General features: G+C 45.8%; 1 protein-coding gene across 1 annotated transcript in view; it reads right to left on the reverse strand.

Annotated features, from left to right (window-relative positions):
* Positions 1-18,397, reverse strand: part of AK8 (adenylate kinase 8) — a 191,834-nt gene that overhangs the window by 43,918 nt on the left and 129,519 nt on the right. The window contains exon 11 of the mRNA XM_054998122.1: positions 9,847-9,988. Within this exon, the coding sequence (XP_054854097.1) occupies positions 9,847-9,988 (142 nt within the window). The remainder of the gene's footprint in view (positions 1-9,846; positions 9,989-18,397) is intronic.

The following is an 18,397-nucleotide window of genomic DNA, read 5'->3' on the forward strand; positions in this document are numbered from 1 at the left end:
CGTGGGCACTCTATGAAATTATTGAGCAGTCAGGTTAGAACAGATAGAAGAAAATACTACTTTACACAAAGGGTGATAAACACATGGAATTCGTTGCCACAGGAGGTGGTGGCAGCTACAAGCATTGCCAGCTTCAAGAGGGGACTGGACAAATATATGGAGCAGAGGTCCATCAGTGGCTATTAGCCACAGGAGATAGATGGTACTCTCTTTGTGGGGAGGTGGTGCTCTGTTGTCTTGGTGCTGGAAGGAAGGCAGTGGGAGGGCTTCTGGTGTCCTGGCCTCACTGACAGTCCTTTAGATGGCACTGGATTTCTAGCCACTGTGTGTTACAGAATGTTGGACTGGATGGGCCACTGGCCTGATCCAACATGGCTTTGCTTATGTTCTTATGTTCTTATTCTGAAATAGTCTTTGCAGAGACTTTCTGCCCCATTTTATTCCCTTTAAATGATACAAAAAGGTTAGGGTCCTTCTAAAAGGCTACTGCTCTATCTAAACAGAAGCACAAGGCATGTTTAACCTCCAGATTGTGCAAAAATCTGTTTGTGTCATCCTAAGGTGTTGGAAAAAAGACAGGTAGAACCAGGGCCTTTTTTCTGGGAAAAGAGATGGTGGACCACACAATGACGTCACTTTGGGTCAGCTGGAACAAGGGGCGAGTTTTTTAAAGTTTAAATTGCCCTTGGCGAAAATGGTCACATGGCGGGTGGCCCTGCCCCCTGATCTCCAGACAGAGGGGAGTTTAGATTGCCCTCTGTGCCAACGGCGTGGAGGTCAATCTAAACTCCTCTCTGTCTGGAGATCAGGGGGCGGGGCCACCCGCCATGTGACCATTTTCAAGAGGTGCCGGAACTCCGTTCCACTGCGTTCCAGCTGAAAAAATCCCTGGGTAGAACAATGTCTTGGTTTATGTGGAATGCAGAAATGGCCTTTGTCAGAAAAGGGAGGCCTGGACGGAGAACAGCCTTATCTGAAAACATCTTAATAAAAGAAAGGTTGGATCTAAAGATTTGCAGTTCACACACCCTTCTAGCTGAAGTTATGATCACCGGAAAGGCTGTTTTAGCTGACAGGATTTTGAGCTAGCAGGTAGCTAGGGGTTCAAAGGGCTTATAATGGAGGTTAGAACTAAGAGCCAAAACACACGTTAAGAAATACCTAGGTTCAGCACGTGTTCTCTTACCTCAAGGTTTGCCGGGATCTGTAGGCATCCTGGAAGCTTAAAGTTTAGCATTTACAGAGCAGCAGGGAGGGAAATACAGGCGCCTGTATTTCCCTTCCCCTTTCTGCTGCTCTGTAACTGCTAAATTTGTTCTCTTACCTCAAAGTTTGCTTGGATCTGTAGGCGTCCTGGAAGCTTAAAGTTTAGCATTTACAGAGCAGCAGGAAGGGGAAGGGAAATACAGGCGCCTGTATTTCCCTCCCTGCTGCTCTGTAAATGCTAAACTTTAAGCTTCCAGGACGCCTACAGATCCCGGCAAACCTTGAGGTAAGAGAACACGTGCTGAACCTGGGTATTTCTTAACGTGTGTTTTGGCTCTAAGTAGAGGCTCCACGGAGGTATGGGCCTGGCAACCAGGGGATATAGGTTAGCTATATCTCTGAGGAAAGATTTGCATTCCTAGTGAGCAAAGAGATTTCCCATTGATGGTATCATGAGAGGCAGAAATGGCCACCAGATGGACCTTAATGGAAGAGTTAGCTAGACCCTGGTCCTTTAACTGGACCCAATAGTGTAAAATGGAAGGCAAGGAACAAGTGGTGGGATTCAGCTTGTTACCTTTGGCCCAGAGGGAAAATCTCTTCAATTTTGTCAGGTAGGACTTCCTGGTAGGTTTTCTGGCTTCCAAAAAAATCTTTTGAATTGGGGAGAAAAAAAAATTAGTCCAGGGGAGAGACAAACCAGACTGTTGGCTGTAGAGAATTACATTGTCCTGAAGGAGGTCTGAAGCGAAAGGAAATTGAGGGGTTCAGCCCTGGGCCATCTGAAAAATAGTGGCAAACCAAGTCTGCTTCAGCCAGTATGGAGCTACTATGATTGCTGAGGGTCATACTGCTGAGGGTTAAGGTCATCAGGGGCAGAGGGAGAAAGGCATACAGGAGGGTGCCTGTCCAAGGAATCTGAAAGGTGTCACAGAATCACAGAGCTGGAAGGGCCCATACAGACCTTCTCGTCCAACCCCCTGCCCAATGCAGGATGAGCCTAAAGCATCCCTGACAAATACTCATCCAGCCTCTTCTTGAAAACTGCCATTGAACGGAAGCCCACCACTTCCCTAGGCAGCTGATTCCACCTTTGAACTACTCTGACCTTTTTCTAATATCCATACGGTACCTTTGTGCATGTAATTTAAGCCCATTGCTTCGGGTCCTACCCTCTGCTGCCAACTGGAACAGCTCCTTGCCCTCCTCCAAATGACAGCCTTTCAAACATTTAAAGAGAGCAATCATGTCCCCCCTCAACCTCCTCTTCTCCAAACTAAACATTCCCAAGGCCCTCAGCCTTTCCTCGCAGGGCTCAGTCTCCAGACCCCTGATCATTCTCGTCGCTCTCCTCTGCACCCTCTCGATTTTGTCCACATCCTTTTTGAAGTGAGGCCTCCAGAACTGCACACAGTACTCCAGGTGTGGCCTGACCAGGGCAGTATAGAGAGGGGCTATGACCTCCTGCAATTTCAGTGCAATAGCGCTTTTGATACCGAGTTTGCCTTTTTTGCCACCACATCAAACTCATATTTAATTTACAGTCCACTCTTACCCCAAGATCTCTTTTGCATACACTACTGCCCAGAAGTGTATCCCCCATCCTGTATTTGTGCTTCACAATTTTGACTGGAGAAAGATTCATCAGAGCAATTAAGGAAATTTATAGAGACCAGACTGCAGCAATCGTGGTGAATGATGAATTGACCAAGAAATTGACGATAAGTAAAGGAACAAGACAAGGTTGCCCGTTATCTCCATTGTTGTTCATTTTAGTATTGGAGATTCTGATGATACAAATACGTCAAGATGATGAAATTCGTGGAATAAAAATAAAGGACTATTCATACAAGGTCAGAGCATTTGCGGATGACATAATGTTAATTGTAGAGGACCCATTGGAGAACATGCCAAGAGTGATAGATAAGATCAAGGAGTTTGGAGACTTGGCAGGTTTCTTCATTAACAAAAAGAAGTCAAAGATATTATGCAAAAATATGACTAAGCAGAAACAACAATTGTTAATGGAAACAACGGATTGTGAAGTAACAAGTAAAGTGAAATATTTGGGAGTCGAATTAACTGCAAATTGATTGACTACGTGAGGAGAGATATATAGAACTATTATAAAAAGATAGAATGAGTAATATATATAGAGAATAAGTCAAATTGTTTGATATAAACGAATGTATGATCTATATGGTTTATGATATATAGAAATATCTGAAATTGAAAAATTGGGATAAATTGTTTATCTAAGATGGAAACAAAGACTTACAGTTTGGGCATATAATGTTAAAAATAGTTAAGGATGTACTGCTTAGAATAATGGAGAATATATATTTGTTTTAGATAGAGGAAGCTAATAAAAGTAAGGGAAAGGGGACAAAGGGTTGGAAAGCTGTTGGAAGTCAACAAAAAGGGGGGGGGGGAAAGGGAGGGGGTTAGAGATGAAAAAATTGGGGAAAATTGAATGTAAATGTGGAAATAATGGATTCTAACCCAATAAAAATTTTTCAAAAAAAAAAACAATTTTGTGGCCCAGATGTAACACTGTGCACTTATCTATGTGTCTCCAAGCGAGGCCTTCCCTTTCCCTGCCCTTGAGCAGTACCATGCACACTTCTTGTTGAGAGGTGTGTCGTGAGAAGGTCTATGGTCAGATAGGTCCACCTTGAAAAGATGGTGCAGAGGAACACATATGGATAGAACATTTGTAATTCTGGGTTTCAGTCTGACGGAGTGTTCTTGAGATAGAGAACCATTTGTATGGGTTCTGGCATGTGGGGGGAATGCTCTGATGAACCAGTTTTGGAGGGGATGAAGCTTCAGTCTGACAAACAACTATCAGAGTCAGGTAGACCATGAAACCTGACAGTCTTTGCATTTGCTTTGCACTTTGGTATCTGCAGGAGAGGACCTTGTTCAGACCCCAATGTTTTTACTATCAGAAAGGTGGGAGGAGGAGGAGGAGGAGGACGGTTGGACAGAGGTAGAATGTAGGGAGGGGTTGCCTTGAATTCTAGGCAGTAGCCTTGACTGACTATTGACAACATCCAAGCCTCCTGAGTGATAGATTCCCAGGCCTGAAGAGGCAGTGACTGACTGCTTAAGGAACCAGGTGGAGGTTGTCACCAAAAATTCTGTTTGTTTGGACCAGATTGATCCTTAGGAGGAAAAAACCCCATCCTTTGAGTTGGTTTGGAAATATCTCCTGCAAGGTTGAGTGGAGGTAGAAGATTAAGGCTGTTGATAGCCCCGGGAAGCTGAATGCAACAGTTGGGAATTTAACCAATGGTATCTGTTATAAGGGAGATATGGCCAAGGGGGATATCTTTGCCTGAAAAGATTTAGATAGAGAGGCATCTCTGTCCAAGAGATCTGGCTGTCACTTTATCATCTTTGATCTTTTTCTGTGATCTTTTTTTCATCTGTCATGGAAGAAAACAGGTCTGATCTTTCAAAAGGAAGGACTTGCGCTGTGGTTCTAAGCAGTGCATGTCTACGGATGACTACGGCACAGGCTATAGCTCTGGATGAGCAATTCCCAATGCGCTTGGCTGTGTTAATTTGTTGTTTTGAGAGCCTTGCAAGACCTTAGCTAGCCTTTGTTTACCATCTGGAATTAAATTTAAGTATGGGCCTATCTTTTTCATAGGAAAAGCTGACAGAGGGCTATAATGGCTTCATAATTGCCAATTCGAAAGGCTAATGCTGCCGGGACATATACTTTTCTGCTTAATATGTCAAGTTTCTTTCCTTCATCAATTGGAGCCAAATGGCCTGTGCTTTTCTGGAGGACTTTTCCTTGTAAGTATTCTGTAACAATGGAATTGGCCAGGGGGTGAGTGAAGAGGAAACCTGACCCTTCTTCTTTGGTTTTATCCATATCGTCCAGCTGGCTTTGCCCACACATCCTTGGGGTCGCATCAAGGAATCCCGTGCATAAGTGGAAATGCTACAGGGCCAGCTGCTTCCGAGAGCAGGACCTTGAAGACTGGATCCGAGCAGGTGGGAGCAGAATAGTTCACCTCCATTTCTAAGGGCCTCACCATTTGAACCAACTTTTCAATGTATAAGTGGAGGTCTTCACTCGGCAAAATAACAGAGTCTTCTACAAGGAATTTTGGTGGAGATAGTTCCAGCGCAAAATTGGAACTGACATCAGAGTCATCATTGGATTGTGTGGAAGGGTTCAATGTTGGATCCAGAGCTGCATTATCTTCTGGAACCATAGTAGGAACCAATGAAGAGGCGGTTTTGGTCTTGGTTCAAAATATGCAGGCATATACGAGTCTTCCTCATGGAAGAAAAAGCGAGGGGGCGGGTATATGCCCAGTGAACCTTCATATCCAAAGGCATAGTAATGATGGGAGAGTCATACAGGGACTAATGGAACCAATGGCGTCTGTGAGGAGGAGCAAGTTCCAGTTGTTTGTTATTGTCAGATGAAAACAAAGAATCCTTATGGCTTTCAGAGGTTCAAACAGGAGATGGCAGCAGCGGGGAAATAGCCATGGATGACTCAATGACTTCAGGAATTTCATCCTCAGAGAGGGATGGGACAGAGGTGGAATGTCATCTTGGTGTCAGGGAGGGAGTTCTCAGAACCTCTAGGTAGACTCAAAGATCCAAGGTAGCTGGGCCTGAAGAAGAGGATTTGATGTAGAAGGTTTCTCAATGGGGACTTGAGCTTCACCTTTTTTGTAGGCGGTTCTGACTGGCACCGAGGAGGAACGGATGAAGATGCAGCTGGAACAGACTGGTCTTTGAAACCTGACACAGGTGCAGAAGAAGCAGATGGAACCGAGGAGGCCCACTCAGGGCACTGTGTTTCTTTATCTGCAGCTGTCTGATCCAAGTCAGTACAGCCCTTCAGGGCTGACTCCCAAAACACTGGTTTCAGCCATGCCACCCTTTCATTGCGTGCTTTCGGCATGAACTCTTTGCAGACAGCACACCAGAAGGTGTCATGGCCTTCACAAAACAGAACAGGCATTTCTTATGTCCATCGGACTGGGTCATCTTTGTCCTGCAACAGGAACATTTCTTGAAGAGGGCCATCAGCACCATGGAACTGAAGACCCTGACTCGCATACAGCAATGGATCCAAGGAACAAAGCGAGAGAGATGTCCTTCAGTGGTAGCAAAAGAAGAACTGAGGGAGGGAGCTGCTTGCCTTGCCTTTTATAGCTGCGCCTGGGTGAAAAGTGTGCAAAAAGACCAGGTGAGCATCTTGCGCCTTTAGGAGCTTTGGAACATCTGTGACATGTCTGTGCATGCACAGAACCCTTGTGGGATTGCACAGAAGACACAGCGACAAACAAGTCAACCTTCTCTGTGTAGTTGCCTGGAGACAGTTCTTAGATAATGTAGGTGACCAGGAGAATTACTATGACGAGCTCTCTTTTCATGAAACATGCAGCACAATGTGCCAGATGGACATAAAAGGACTCCAAGGTCGTTGATGGGTTCTCTCCCATGTCAAGCAGCCTCCACTGCAGCCTCTAAGCAGCAAGCTATAGTGATGGCTGGGTAGAGGTAGATTGGGAGGGGGAGTATAAACGTCTCTTGCTGTCCCTGGTGTGGGGGCTGGAATTTTCCTGGAACTATGACTAGTCTCCAAACTACAGAGATCAGATCCCCTGGAGAAAATGGCAGCTTTGGAGGGTGGACTCTATGGCATCAAATCCTTGTTGAATTCCCTCTCCCCCTCATCTTCCATCTTCCCCAGGCTCCATCCCCAAACCTCCAGGAATTTCTCAATCCAGAACTGGCAACCCCACCGTCCCCTCTCTCTCAGACAAGCCTCAGTTCTGGACAGCCAGTCCTGCTTTCTGCATGCCAAGGCAGCCCAAAATGAGACCCATTCAAGGAATCATGAGAACAGCAGTGTAGCTTCCCCAGCTGCACGGGGAGGTTTTGGTGTGCACAGGCCCAGCAGCCCACAAATCCAATGTGAATGAGAGGCAGAAATAACAGGCCATCTGCCTGCCTGCCTGCCTGCCTATCTATAAATCTCTTCAGGACACCACCCCAGTATCAGTGACAATGTCCTGGCCCCAATGAAATCACACTTTCTTTCTTTCTTTCTTTCTTTCTTTCTTTCTTTCTTTCTTTCTTTCTTTCTTTCTTTCTTTCTTTCTTTCTTTCTTTCTTTCTTTCTTTCTTTCTTTCTTTCTTTCTTTCTTTCTTTCTTTCTTTCCTTCTCAATGGGAACCCAAAGCAGCTGACATCATTCTCCTCTCCTCCATTTTATCCTCAAAACAACCCTATGAGGTAGGATACGCTGAGGGAGTGTGACTGGTCCCAAGTCACCCAGTGAGTTTCCATGGCAGAGTAGGGGTTTGAGACTGTTTCTCAGATCCCAGCCCAACACTCTAACCAGTACACCATGCTGCCTGATGTACTGGTTAGATCTGACCCTCCACTTTCTAAACAAATTTTTGAATCTTTACAAAATCTCATTGGGAAATTAACAGGGAAGGGTCAAATATAGTACAGCAGGGCTTTTTTTCTGGTGAAAGAGGTGAGGGAACTGTCCAGGGGTAACTCCCGGGAGGAGGTGGTGCGCCTCTCAGTACAACTCCTGGAACTGCACAATGACGTCACTTCCTGGAAGTGATGACATCACGCAGGCGAGGCTGCCCAGGGAGTGCTCTTGTGCTCCATTGGGGGGGGGGTCCGATTCAGCCCAGAACAGGCTGCTCTGCCACGAGGGAACACTCTCCCGCCTGGCAGTGGCCAGATCTGGGCCATTTCGGGCCCAAAATGGCCTGGATCAGCCTGGAACAGGCTGTTGTCACACAGGAGAGCACTCCCTCACAGGGCAGCAGTCCAAACCTGGCCGTTTAGGGCCCAATCCAGGCTGTTCTGGGCCCAAATTTGGCCAAAACGAGCCAGAAACAGCCTGGATCAGCCTGGAACGGGCTGCTGCCACACAGGAGAGCACGTCCCTGCTGGGCAGTGGCCCGATCCTGGCCATTTTGGGCCTGAATTGGGCCTAAAATGGCCAAAAGGGGCCCAAAATTGCCAGGAACAGGCCGCTGCTGGGCAGAGGACTGTTTCCCCACCTGGCAGTGGCTCAATCCCGGCCGTTTTGGGCGCAATCCTGGCCATTTGGGGCAGAAATTGGGCCCAAAATGGCCAGAAGGTGCCCAAAATGACCAGGGTTGGGCTGCTGCTGGGCAGGTGCGTCTTCCCGTGCCTGGCAGGAGCCCAATGCTGGCCATTTCAGGCCCAATCCTGTTTGGGGCCTGATCTAGACCGTTTTGGCCCCAATTGTGGCCATTTTGGGCCCTAAATGGGTGGGGCAGGGGAACCCTTCCCCACCCAGCACCGGCATGATCCTGGCCATTTTAGCCCCAATCCAGGCCATTTCAGCACCTTTTTGGCCATTTGGGGCCTATTGCCCAGATTGGGGCTGAAACAGCCCAGATTGGGCTGGTGCTGGATGGGGGAACCCTCCCCTGCCTAGCAGCAGCCCGATCCAAGCTGTTTTGGGCCTGATATGGGCCCAAAATAGGCCATTTTTAAAAATACCCACGTGATACTAGTCACGGGGATATTTTAAAGAGCTGCTAGAACACCGTTCCAGGGCATTCTGGCTCAAAAAAAGCCCTGTAGTATAGCATGTTTATAACAAATACTTTGGTCTTTAAATTGTTACTGGATACTATAACGAAGATTATTTGAAAATTATTGAGCTGTCTCACTTAACATTTTGCATTTCATCCTCCAGGATTCAGTCTCTCATAAAAAACTTGCCTTCCATAGATTTTTTATCATCCCAAGTGTCACAGAGAGGAATTGAAGAATCTTCCATGGCTTCCTTTCAGGAAGTTACGAGAGTAAAACTGGCTTACCTCCAGTTTTGTAACGAAAGCGTGCTTGAAATAAAACATAGGGTAAGCAATGTTCATTCTCTGTAACAGATGTTTTCATGTCCAAGAGGCTCTAACTTGGTTGGGACAAACTTCCCAAATTCAAAATGAAAGGTGTTTGAGGATGTATCCCTATGCATGCATATTACAGAATACTCCTCAATGAAGTTATTCCTGAGTAAACATGAAAAGCACAAGTATGATTCTGAGCCAAAGAAAAGGGTGGCCAGTGGAGTGGCTCACATATTCATGTCCTTCACTTGCAGTACCATCACAAACTGAATTACATACTTCCAAGCCAATTGACTTCAATGGACTTAGAAAGGCACAACTTTGCTTAGGATGGTACTGCTGGTTTCTCTACGTTACATCGACAACTGGCAGCTGATTGGGTGAACTGATTCCACTGAAAAGGGTTGTGTTTGAGCTGTCACTGAGCAATATGAAAGATATAGATGTGATGCTGCATGTGTGAATGAGCCATCGCAGGTTTGAATCACCACTTGATGCCAGTTAAGAAGAGTTGTCGTTTTATGAACTTGCCCTATGGTGAAGAGGAATGTGATATACTGAAACAATTGGGGGTGGGTGGAGAGGGGAAAGTCTATGGAAAGGAGGATTCATAGCTCATTTTTTGTGGCACAAATGTCCCACAGCTGGCCCTGTATCAGGCTGCGAAGGACGGGGTGGCGTTCTGCCTCCAGTTTGACAGCCCAGGTTCCATGTATGAATGTCATGTAAGAAGGCCCTTGGTTACCTGTTTGGAACAATTCCCACATTCATCATCAGCTTCACCTGGTCCTCGTCCCTGGGGAAACCGTGCATCACCCAGCCTCTGATGTGGCAGTCCAGCATGTTCAGCCGATCCAACAGCACCTTGATGACAATGTTGTCTGCAACTGAAGAAAAGATTTTGAAAGCAACATACATTTAGCTGGTGTTGAACAGCTACACAACTGAACAATGAATGTAGCACCTTTTTAAAAATGAGATTTGCTCAGTTTGAAGAATATTGCTGGTGGCATGCAAGGCTGAAGGCTGGCGGGGGGTGGGGGGGGGCGAGATGCTCCCCTGACTGATGCAAGCAAGGAGGAGGACAGGACTCATAGTGGTACTGAGCATGCTATGGTGCAAAGTCCCTGCCAAACCGGAGCCCTGACGTTGGGGTAACTGGGATTTGTGAAGTCTTTAGACACTGCCTTGGTTTAGAACAAAGAGCACTGGTTATCTGCAAATGATAATAATAATAAAACCCAAATTTCATATTTATATAGTAACTTCCAAGCCTTCAAAACAGTTCACCTGTACATTATGAGTAACTGTTACAGCAGCCCTCAGAACCAGGCCTGTGTTTTTATCCTCTCTGTTGCTGATATGTGGACAGGACGCTGAGGCTGGTAGAAGGGCAGCTTGTCTAAGGCCACACAGACATACATGAGAAAGAATCCCCTTTAAACTCTCTTTGCAATGGGTGCATGTCTTTGCCACACTCCCTCCACAAGCTTGTCCTTGGCTGGGGGTGGGGGGCGGAAAATGTGCTTCCTTCTGGAGTTCCCTAGTTGCTTTGCATCTCCCCCTATTAATAGCCACAACAACAACAACAACAACAACAGATCTAGGGAAGGGTTATAGGAAACATTTCTTCGTTCATGCCAGGATTTGCTCAGGTTGTCTTCTGATGTAACAGCAAACCTAGTTGGGCAGAAGGTGTTCAAGTCACTGGTTTTGTAGCCCCAGCTGTGTCTGCTCTGAAATTTATGAGCAAGTAAAAATTCTCATGTAGTTCTCATGAAGTTCTTTTTGGTTTCTTTCCATAGTCTGGAACCCTAGACAGTTAAATTCTAAATTGTGGTGTTTAGCCTTAGCAGAAACAGACATCCCTTGTAGTCAGCCAAAGTAAGATTTGGGCAGCTGTGCTGAGCACCCCAATCTCCAACATACTTCAGTGGAGCTTTATTGGTTTCCATGAAACTGAAGTGTGACTAGGCCAAAACTTTTGATTCTCAGAGATGAATCCTACCCATTTATATGGGACTAATTTCCAAACAAGTGTGAATAGCGTTGACACATAAAACTCTCTCCCAACAACATGCTGTAATATTGAGTCTAAAAGTGTCTCTGGGAGGAAAGGTGGCATGGTATGGCCCGATCTCGTTAGATCTTGGAAATTAAGCAGGATCAGTACTTGGATGGGTAAGACTTGCAGAGGAAAGCACTGGCAAACTACCTTTGCTTCAATCTTGCCTTGAAAGTCCCTTGCTGGGGTCCATAAGATGAACGCAACTTGATGGAACATACACACACAAAAGTGTGTGCGCACAAATAATTAAAAAACTGACTGCAAATTTCAAGATGAATATATTAGCCCATGACCCCCAAGAGCTAATGAAACCCCCCAAAGTGCTGCCAGGGATCAGCTGGAACAGAGCCTGGATTCAGGGATGAGGAAATGAGAAGATGAGTTGCAGCTGGGATGGGGGGGGGCAGCAGCTCCTCACAGGAATTGCTCAGATCCCATGGGAGTTCCAGAGGGGTGGAGCCTCCGAAGGAGATGGCCCCAGGATGAACTTGGCTTTTCATAATACAAAGGGGAAAAGGCCAAGGAGGACACACAGGCTCTGGCTCCTGAGGTTGCAAGGAGCAGGGTCAAAAGAGAGGTGGAGCACAAGGGTGTGAAGAAAACCTCCTTCCCTCTCAGAGCCAAGCTACAAGTTATGAATTACACTTGCATGGCAAGTGAACAGACTCACGAGTATTCCTCCCTGTTCACTTGCGCTCCACTTGATCAAGTGGAGCGCAAGTGAATGGCAAGTGAACAGGGAGGAATACACCTGAGTCTGTTCACTTGCCATGCAAGTGTAATTCATCACTTGCAGCTTGGCTCAGTCTGAAGTCTGGGGGAGGGTACACTGTGCCCCTTGCTGCCACACCTGGACAGGTCTTCCACCATCAGTATGGAGAGGCTCATTAAGTTGCTGTCATAAACCTCTTTCATTGGATAGTCTGTGATGGATAAAATGCAATGTACAGCTAGGAGGAGGCAAGTGTGACAGTTCAAGCCCTTGCTTAAAGGACTGCAAGCAGCAGTCCTTGGGAAAGACCTTCCTCTGCCTGAAACTCAGGAGAATAATTGCCAATGGGAGGATAGAATATTGGGCTACTCAGGCCAATGGCAGAATTCATGTAGGCTGCAAAACCCACGTTTTCTTGAGGCACGGAATCTGGGTATCGGGGACAGGGTGCCAAATGTCTTCAGCCTCATGGGTGGGTCTCAGAGATCCCAAGAGTCACAGCAGACAGCAGTGGTGGGTTTTCTTCTCTCCTTAGCATCTTGACTTGCATGCCCCTGCATATGTTTGCCGAACGACCTGCACCTCCCCTAAGCAAGGCAGCCTCCTGGTTCACTGCTTTTGGGGCTGCTATTCTGATAAAGAAATCTTAGTTGATTAACTGCACATGGTAATTATTAATCTGCACAAATGTGCACATGAACAAACAGTTCTGAAAAAGAAAAGCGACCTTTCATATTCAGATGACCCATGCACCCCACAGAAGGCACCAGTTTGGATCCTATGAACTAGTTCTATGCACACTAGACAGTTTCCGCCATGGAATGTGCTCCCTCTTCTGCTAACACTTCCATTTGCACAAGAGCAATGGTTTTCAATGGGCCCCCACACAAACAGAAGAGCTAGAGGAAGAGGAAGTGTGCTCCACAGCAAAGACAATCATAGGATCCAGGCCACCCTCTTGAAGGAGGTACTCCTCAGGGGGTGCTTGCCATCCTCCTTTTTAATAGTGTATTTAAACTATTTTTAAAAATCTGGTTTCTGGTTGGTCAAGAGTGCCTTTTAAAAATAATCAAATATACCCATTAAACTAAACAAAAATCTGCAACTTGAGCTGGTAGAACATGTTCTCGGCACAACGCAGGGAGACTTGCTTGTAGAGACATTCAAGAGTATCAGATGCTCTTAAGGAGCAGCAGTCACGCTCAGAATGGACACACTAAAGCCCTTAACGTCACAGCAGACAACGTAAAAGCCAGGATGGCAGGTGGGAGGAAGAAAAGAAATCTGCATTCATTTCCCTGTGGTTTTTTAAAAAAATGAGTAGGTACTGATGTACAGTAGATCTCCTGCTCATTCACACAGGACTTCTTTGAGGTTGTCAGGAAAATTGGATAGTCTTGATAATTGCTAAATAGAAAGACTGACAAACAGAAAGCTAGCTCCGAACCTAGTCTCGGCCTCAAGTGCGCAACTAGGCAGCAAATGTGAAGTTCAGAATCCTTCTGATGAAGCCGTCAATCCATGTGTTTTAAGAGGATTATGAAGCACAAGAATTTCAACCCATCAATTCTCTTTCATCCTGTGTTTCAGCCTCTGCCTCAAAGCTGGGAGGAAATTAGTCTCTATAGATTAGTCTCTATATTCTACTTTAGAGAAGTCTGAAGATGCATTACAGATCCAATAGCAAGGGGAAAAGAAGGGGTTTGCCAAGTAAAGAGGCAGGCAGCTGGTAGGATGGGGAGAACAGTCCAAATTTGTGCCAGGGGTCAAAGACAGGCAAAACAGGTCTGCAGAGCACTCTAGAATCAAATCAGCGTCAGGGTAGTCTGACCCTTGGGAGCACTCCAAGTCAATGGAAGAACCAAGGCCAAGATTGGGCTGGGGGTTCAGAATCCAGAAGGCTCTGACTGAAGAGCCAAACCTGGAGTAAGCAGTTTTATGCCTCCAGCCTGTGTCTGATTGGGCATTGGGCAGGGGGTCGGACTAAAAGGTCTGTATGGCCTCTTCCAACTCTGTGATTCTGTGATTCTGATTGGACACTTCAGTCAGCTGATCCTAGGTGCTCTCATTGGCCCCCTCCAGGAAGGGCATGCTTCCTCAGCTGGCCATCTTGAGGGCATTGCAGTGCAGGTCAGACTGGCCATGAGCTGTCTCTCAGCTGGCACACAGAGCAAGGTTCTGGTTCTGCTGGACTCAGGTTCTAGGTCTGAGTTCTCATGGTACCTGATAGTGTTGGGGAGAAAAAAAGAGGGTTTCTGGTGCCACAAAAATGTATGCAAGAAGACACAGCAAGCCTGGGCATCTATTGTGCAAGGGCTGGTGAGGTTGAGAGAAGATATTCCTTATGTTAAAGAGCTGCCAGTATCAGTCCTAGCGTGTCATACCCTGGCGGCTAGATCCCCAAGTCCCTCACATCAAGCACTCCAGTGCATTGGTTGAGGAAACTTTATTTAGAGATCCATACTGTACAGGTGTTCACTCAAAGGTATAAGTTGGCAGAAGTGATTATTCAAACATCAGCACTAGTAGTTATAGGGAGCATTCTCCCGCCCATTGGGCTGATAACATTTAGGCGTGAAAGCCCAGAAAAGTACATGGGAATGAGGCAGTTTAGTCTAGACAAATTACAGTGAAATCATTCCCTTCTGTGAAAAGATACAGTTCATTCAGCACACAGCTGCAGCTTTGACCTCTCAAGGCTGCTCAGAACCGAAAGCACATATTTCTTAGAGATAACAACCAACGAGGCCCCCGGCCTCCCTAGAAATTAGTATTAGCAGTTTAGACACTCTCAGGTGACCCGTATAAAATACATAGGATACAATGCACAACTTAGGCATATAAGATTCAGTACAGAATGCAGAACACAATAATAGCATGGATGCTGGCATACATGACATACTGCCCCTCTCAAGATTGCCCTCTCACTTGCATTGGGCCAGGCTTGTTAGGGTAGAGTCTATGGAATTCAGCAATGAGTCTTAGGGCATTCATAAGTGAGCTTTCTACCCATTCCCTGTGGGATTCAGCAAAATATTTCCAGCGCACAAGGCAATACAATTTATTTTGCTTCATTTTAGAATCAAGATATCTTCTATTTCATGATGCACTTGTCCATCTATTAGGATGGGGCAAGGGGCTCCCTGTTCTGGGCGGTGGGGGGGGGGGGCTTTTTTCAAGAGGCTGAAGTGGAATACTGGGTGGATTTGCCTCAAGTTCTTTGGTAGATCCATCTCTACAGCTACTTCACTGATTAATTCCTTAACTTTAAATGATCCTAAAATTTCCATCCTAGTTTTTTATGAGGTTGTTCCCTCCTTAGGTTTTTTGTCTAGATATACACAAAATCTCCTGCTTACAATTTCCACTGGACAGAATGTTTTCTGTCAGCAAACTTTTTATAGTCTTCTTTAGCTTTGTTCAAAGTCTTTTGTATGACTTCCCATTGGGTTGTTAAATTAATCCACCATTCCCCTAGATCTGGTTGCTGAGATTTTGGGGTTTGAGGAAAAGGCATTGCTGTCCCTTCATAGCCTTGTGCTATTTTAAAAGGGGAGGCAACTGTGGAACTGTGTATTGAATTGTTATAAGCATATTCTGCAAACACCAGGAAATCTGTCTAATTATCCTGCTGATAATTGATGTAGCATTTTAGGAACTGTTCTAATATTTGGTTAGTCCTTTCTGTTTGCCCATCAGTCTCTGGATGATGGGCGGAGCTGAGTCCTTGTTCAATTCCTGCTACTTTCATTAGCTCCCACCAGAAGTTGGCAACAAACTGTGTCCCCCTGTCGGAAATTATCTTTTCAGGAAATGAACGGAGCCTCACCACATGCTGCATGAAAAGGGTGCCCAGTTTCTTTGCTGTGGGGATGGAAGTACATGGAACAAAATGTGTTTGTTTTGAAAACAAATCAACCACCACTAGAACGACAGTGTGTCCCTTTGAAGGGGGAAGATCAGTTATAAAGTCCATCAAGACCACAGCCCATGGTCTAGAAGGGGTTTCTATTGGTTGCAACAGCCCAGGGGTTTTTCCTCTTCTGGATTTCCCCATTACACATACTGGAAAAGAAGATACATATTGAGAAATGTCTTTTCTCATGGTTGGCCACCAAAACTGTCTCTGTACCAGATGCAAGGTTTTCAGATATCCAAAATGCCCAGCCAATTTTGAATTGTGACATTGTTTCAGCACTTCCCCTCTCAGGCTGGCTGGGATGTATAACTTAGCAGTTTTGTACCAGTTACCATCCTCACCTTTTTTCAGATTGGTTTTCGGTACATTTCCCCCCTCCTTTTCCATCTCTGCTTTTACTTTCTCCCCCCACTTGGGGAGGCTGGGTGCTAGGCTTTTTTACATGGCTTGGCTGTGGGTAGTCACCGCCCCCCCCCCATTGGGCTGTTGAGAACATCGTATCAATCACCTCCTCCATTTGGCTTTCATGTTGAGGCATGTGCAAAAGCATATCTGCCAGGAAGTTTGATTTGCCGGGGAGGTGTTTCAGTTTGAAGTTGAACTTGGAAAAGAACTCCGCCCATCTCAACTATTTGGCGTCTAACTTGCGGGGGGTGCGTAAAGCTTCTACGTTTTTATGATCAGTTCACACCTCAAATGGCACCTTGGCCCCTTCCAGCCAGTGCCTCCAAGTTGTAAGCACCAATTTTACCGTGGAAGCTTCCTTCTCCCATACACTCCAATGGCGCTCAGTTTCAGAAAACTTTTTGGGCACGTATGCGCAGGGGTGCAATTTTCCCTCCTCATCAATTTGCAGGAGTACCACCCAATCGTGACGTGACTCGCGTCCACCTGTACGATAAATGTAAGGTTCTCATCTGGATGCTGTAGAACCGGCTCTGAGGTAAACAATTTTTTCAATTGCTCAAATGCCTCCTGGCATTCTTTAGTCCAGTTTAATTTAGCACTGGGTTTAGTTCCTTGAGGTCCCTTCCCTTTTGTTTTCAGCAAGTCAGTTAAGGGTAGGGAGATCTTTGCAAATTTTCTTATGAATTGTCTATAGAAGTTGGCAAAGCCTAGAAAATATTGTAACTGTTGCCTACTTCGGGGTGGGGGGGTCCCACCCCACCATGACTTGGACTTTGGCCGGATCCATTTTCAGTCCGTGCCCAGATACACAGTTACCTAAAAAGTCCAACTCCTCTTTGTGAAATTCACATTTAGACAGTTTCACTGGCATCTTATGGTCTCTTAAAGTGGTCAGCACCTTTCTGACCAGTTTTACATGTGAATCATAATCTTGTGAATAAATCAACACATCATCTAGAAAAACAACCACATCTTTGTACAGGTATTTATGCAAAATTTCATTAATTAGATTCATGAAGACCCCCGGAGCCCCTTGTAATCCAAACGGCATGATGAGATATTCAAATTGCCCCAATGGGGTGTTGAAAGCAGTTTTCCATTCATCCCCCTCCCTTATTCTCACTTGGAAGTATGCATCTTTCAAATCCAGTTTAGAAAAAATCTTTCCTTCTGCCACCACACTCAGTAAGTCTCTGATGAGCGGGAGAGGGTAGGCATTTGACATAGAGACAGCATTTATTCCATGACAGTCTGTGCACAATCTTAGGCCCCTATCCTTTTTCTTGTGAAACAATACTGAAGCTGCATGGGGAGAGCTGGGTGTGCAGATGAATCCTCGCCCCAAGTTTTTGTCAATGAATTCCCTCAGTTCTTTTCTTTCCCCCAAGCCCATAGAATATACTTTCACTTTGAGCAATTTTTCTCCCGGGATTAGTTCAATGGCACAGTCTGTAGCCCTATGGGGGGGGGGGATTCATCAGCTTCCTTTTCATCAAACACTTACTTTAAATCCTGATATTCAAGGGAGATTTGTCCAACCATTTCTGTGGGGTCTTGGTCCAAGGTTAAGTCCAATCAGTACTCCAATCCATTAGATGGTCCCCCAGTAATTCCAGTCCCTGAGTCTGGACCCAGCAGGGGGGCTGGGTGGTTAGGTAGTTCCTCTGGCTCCGTAGTCCTCAGGTTCAACTCCAACAACATGATGTTCGTAGCCAAACTCCAGAGGGGCCGGGTACAGAGGTGGAAAAGGGACTTCTGCCAAAATGTCAGTCGTAGGGTGTCAGACCCTGGCAGCTAGATCCCCAAGTCCCTCACAGCAAGCACTCCAGTGCATTGGTTGAAGAAACTTTATTTAGAGATCCATACTGTACAGGTGTTCACTCAAAGGTATAAGTTGGCAGAAGTGATTATTCAAACATTAGCACTAGTAGTTATAGGGAGGATTCTCCCACCCATTGGGCTGATAACATTTAGGCGTGAAAGCCCAGAAAAGTACATGGGAATGAGGCAGTTTAGTCTAGACAAATTACAGAGAGAAATCATTCCCTTCTGTGAAAAGATACAGTTCATTCAGCACACAGCTGCAGCTTCAGCCTCTCAAGGCTGCTCAGAAATGAAAGCACATATTTCTTAGAGATAACAACCAAGGCCCCCGGCCTCCCTGGAAATTAGTATTAGCAGTTTAGACG

The sequence above is a fragment of the Eublepharis macularius genome, chromosome 14 (genome assembly GCF_028583425.1).
Source record: "Eublepharis macularius isolate TG4126 chromosome 14, MPM_Emac_v1.0, whole genome shotgun sequence".
NCBI lineage: Eukaryota > Metazoa > Chordata > Lepidosauria > Squamata > Eublepharidae > Eublepharis > Eublepharis macularius.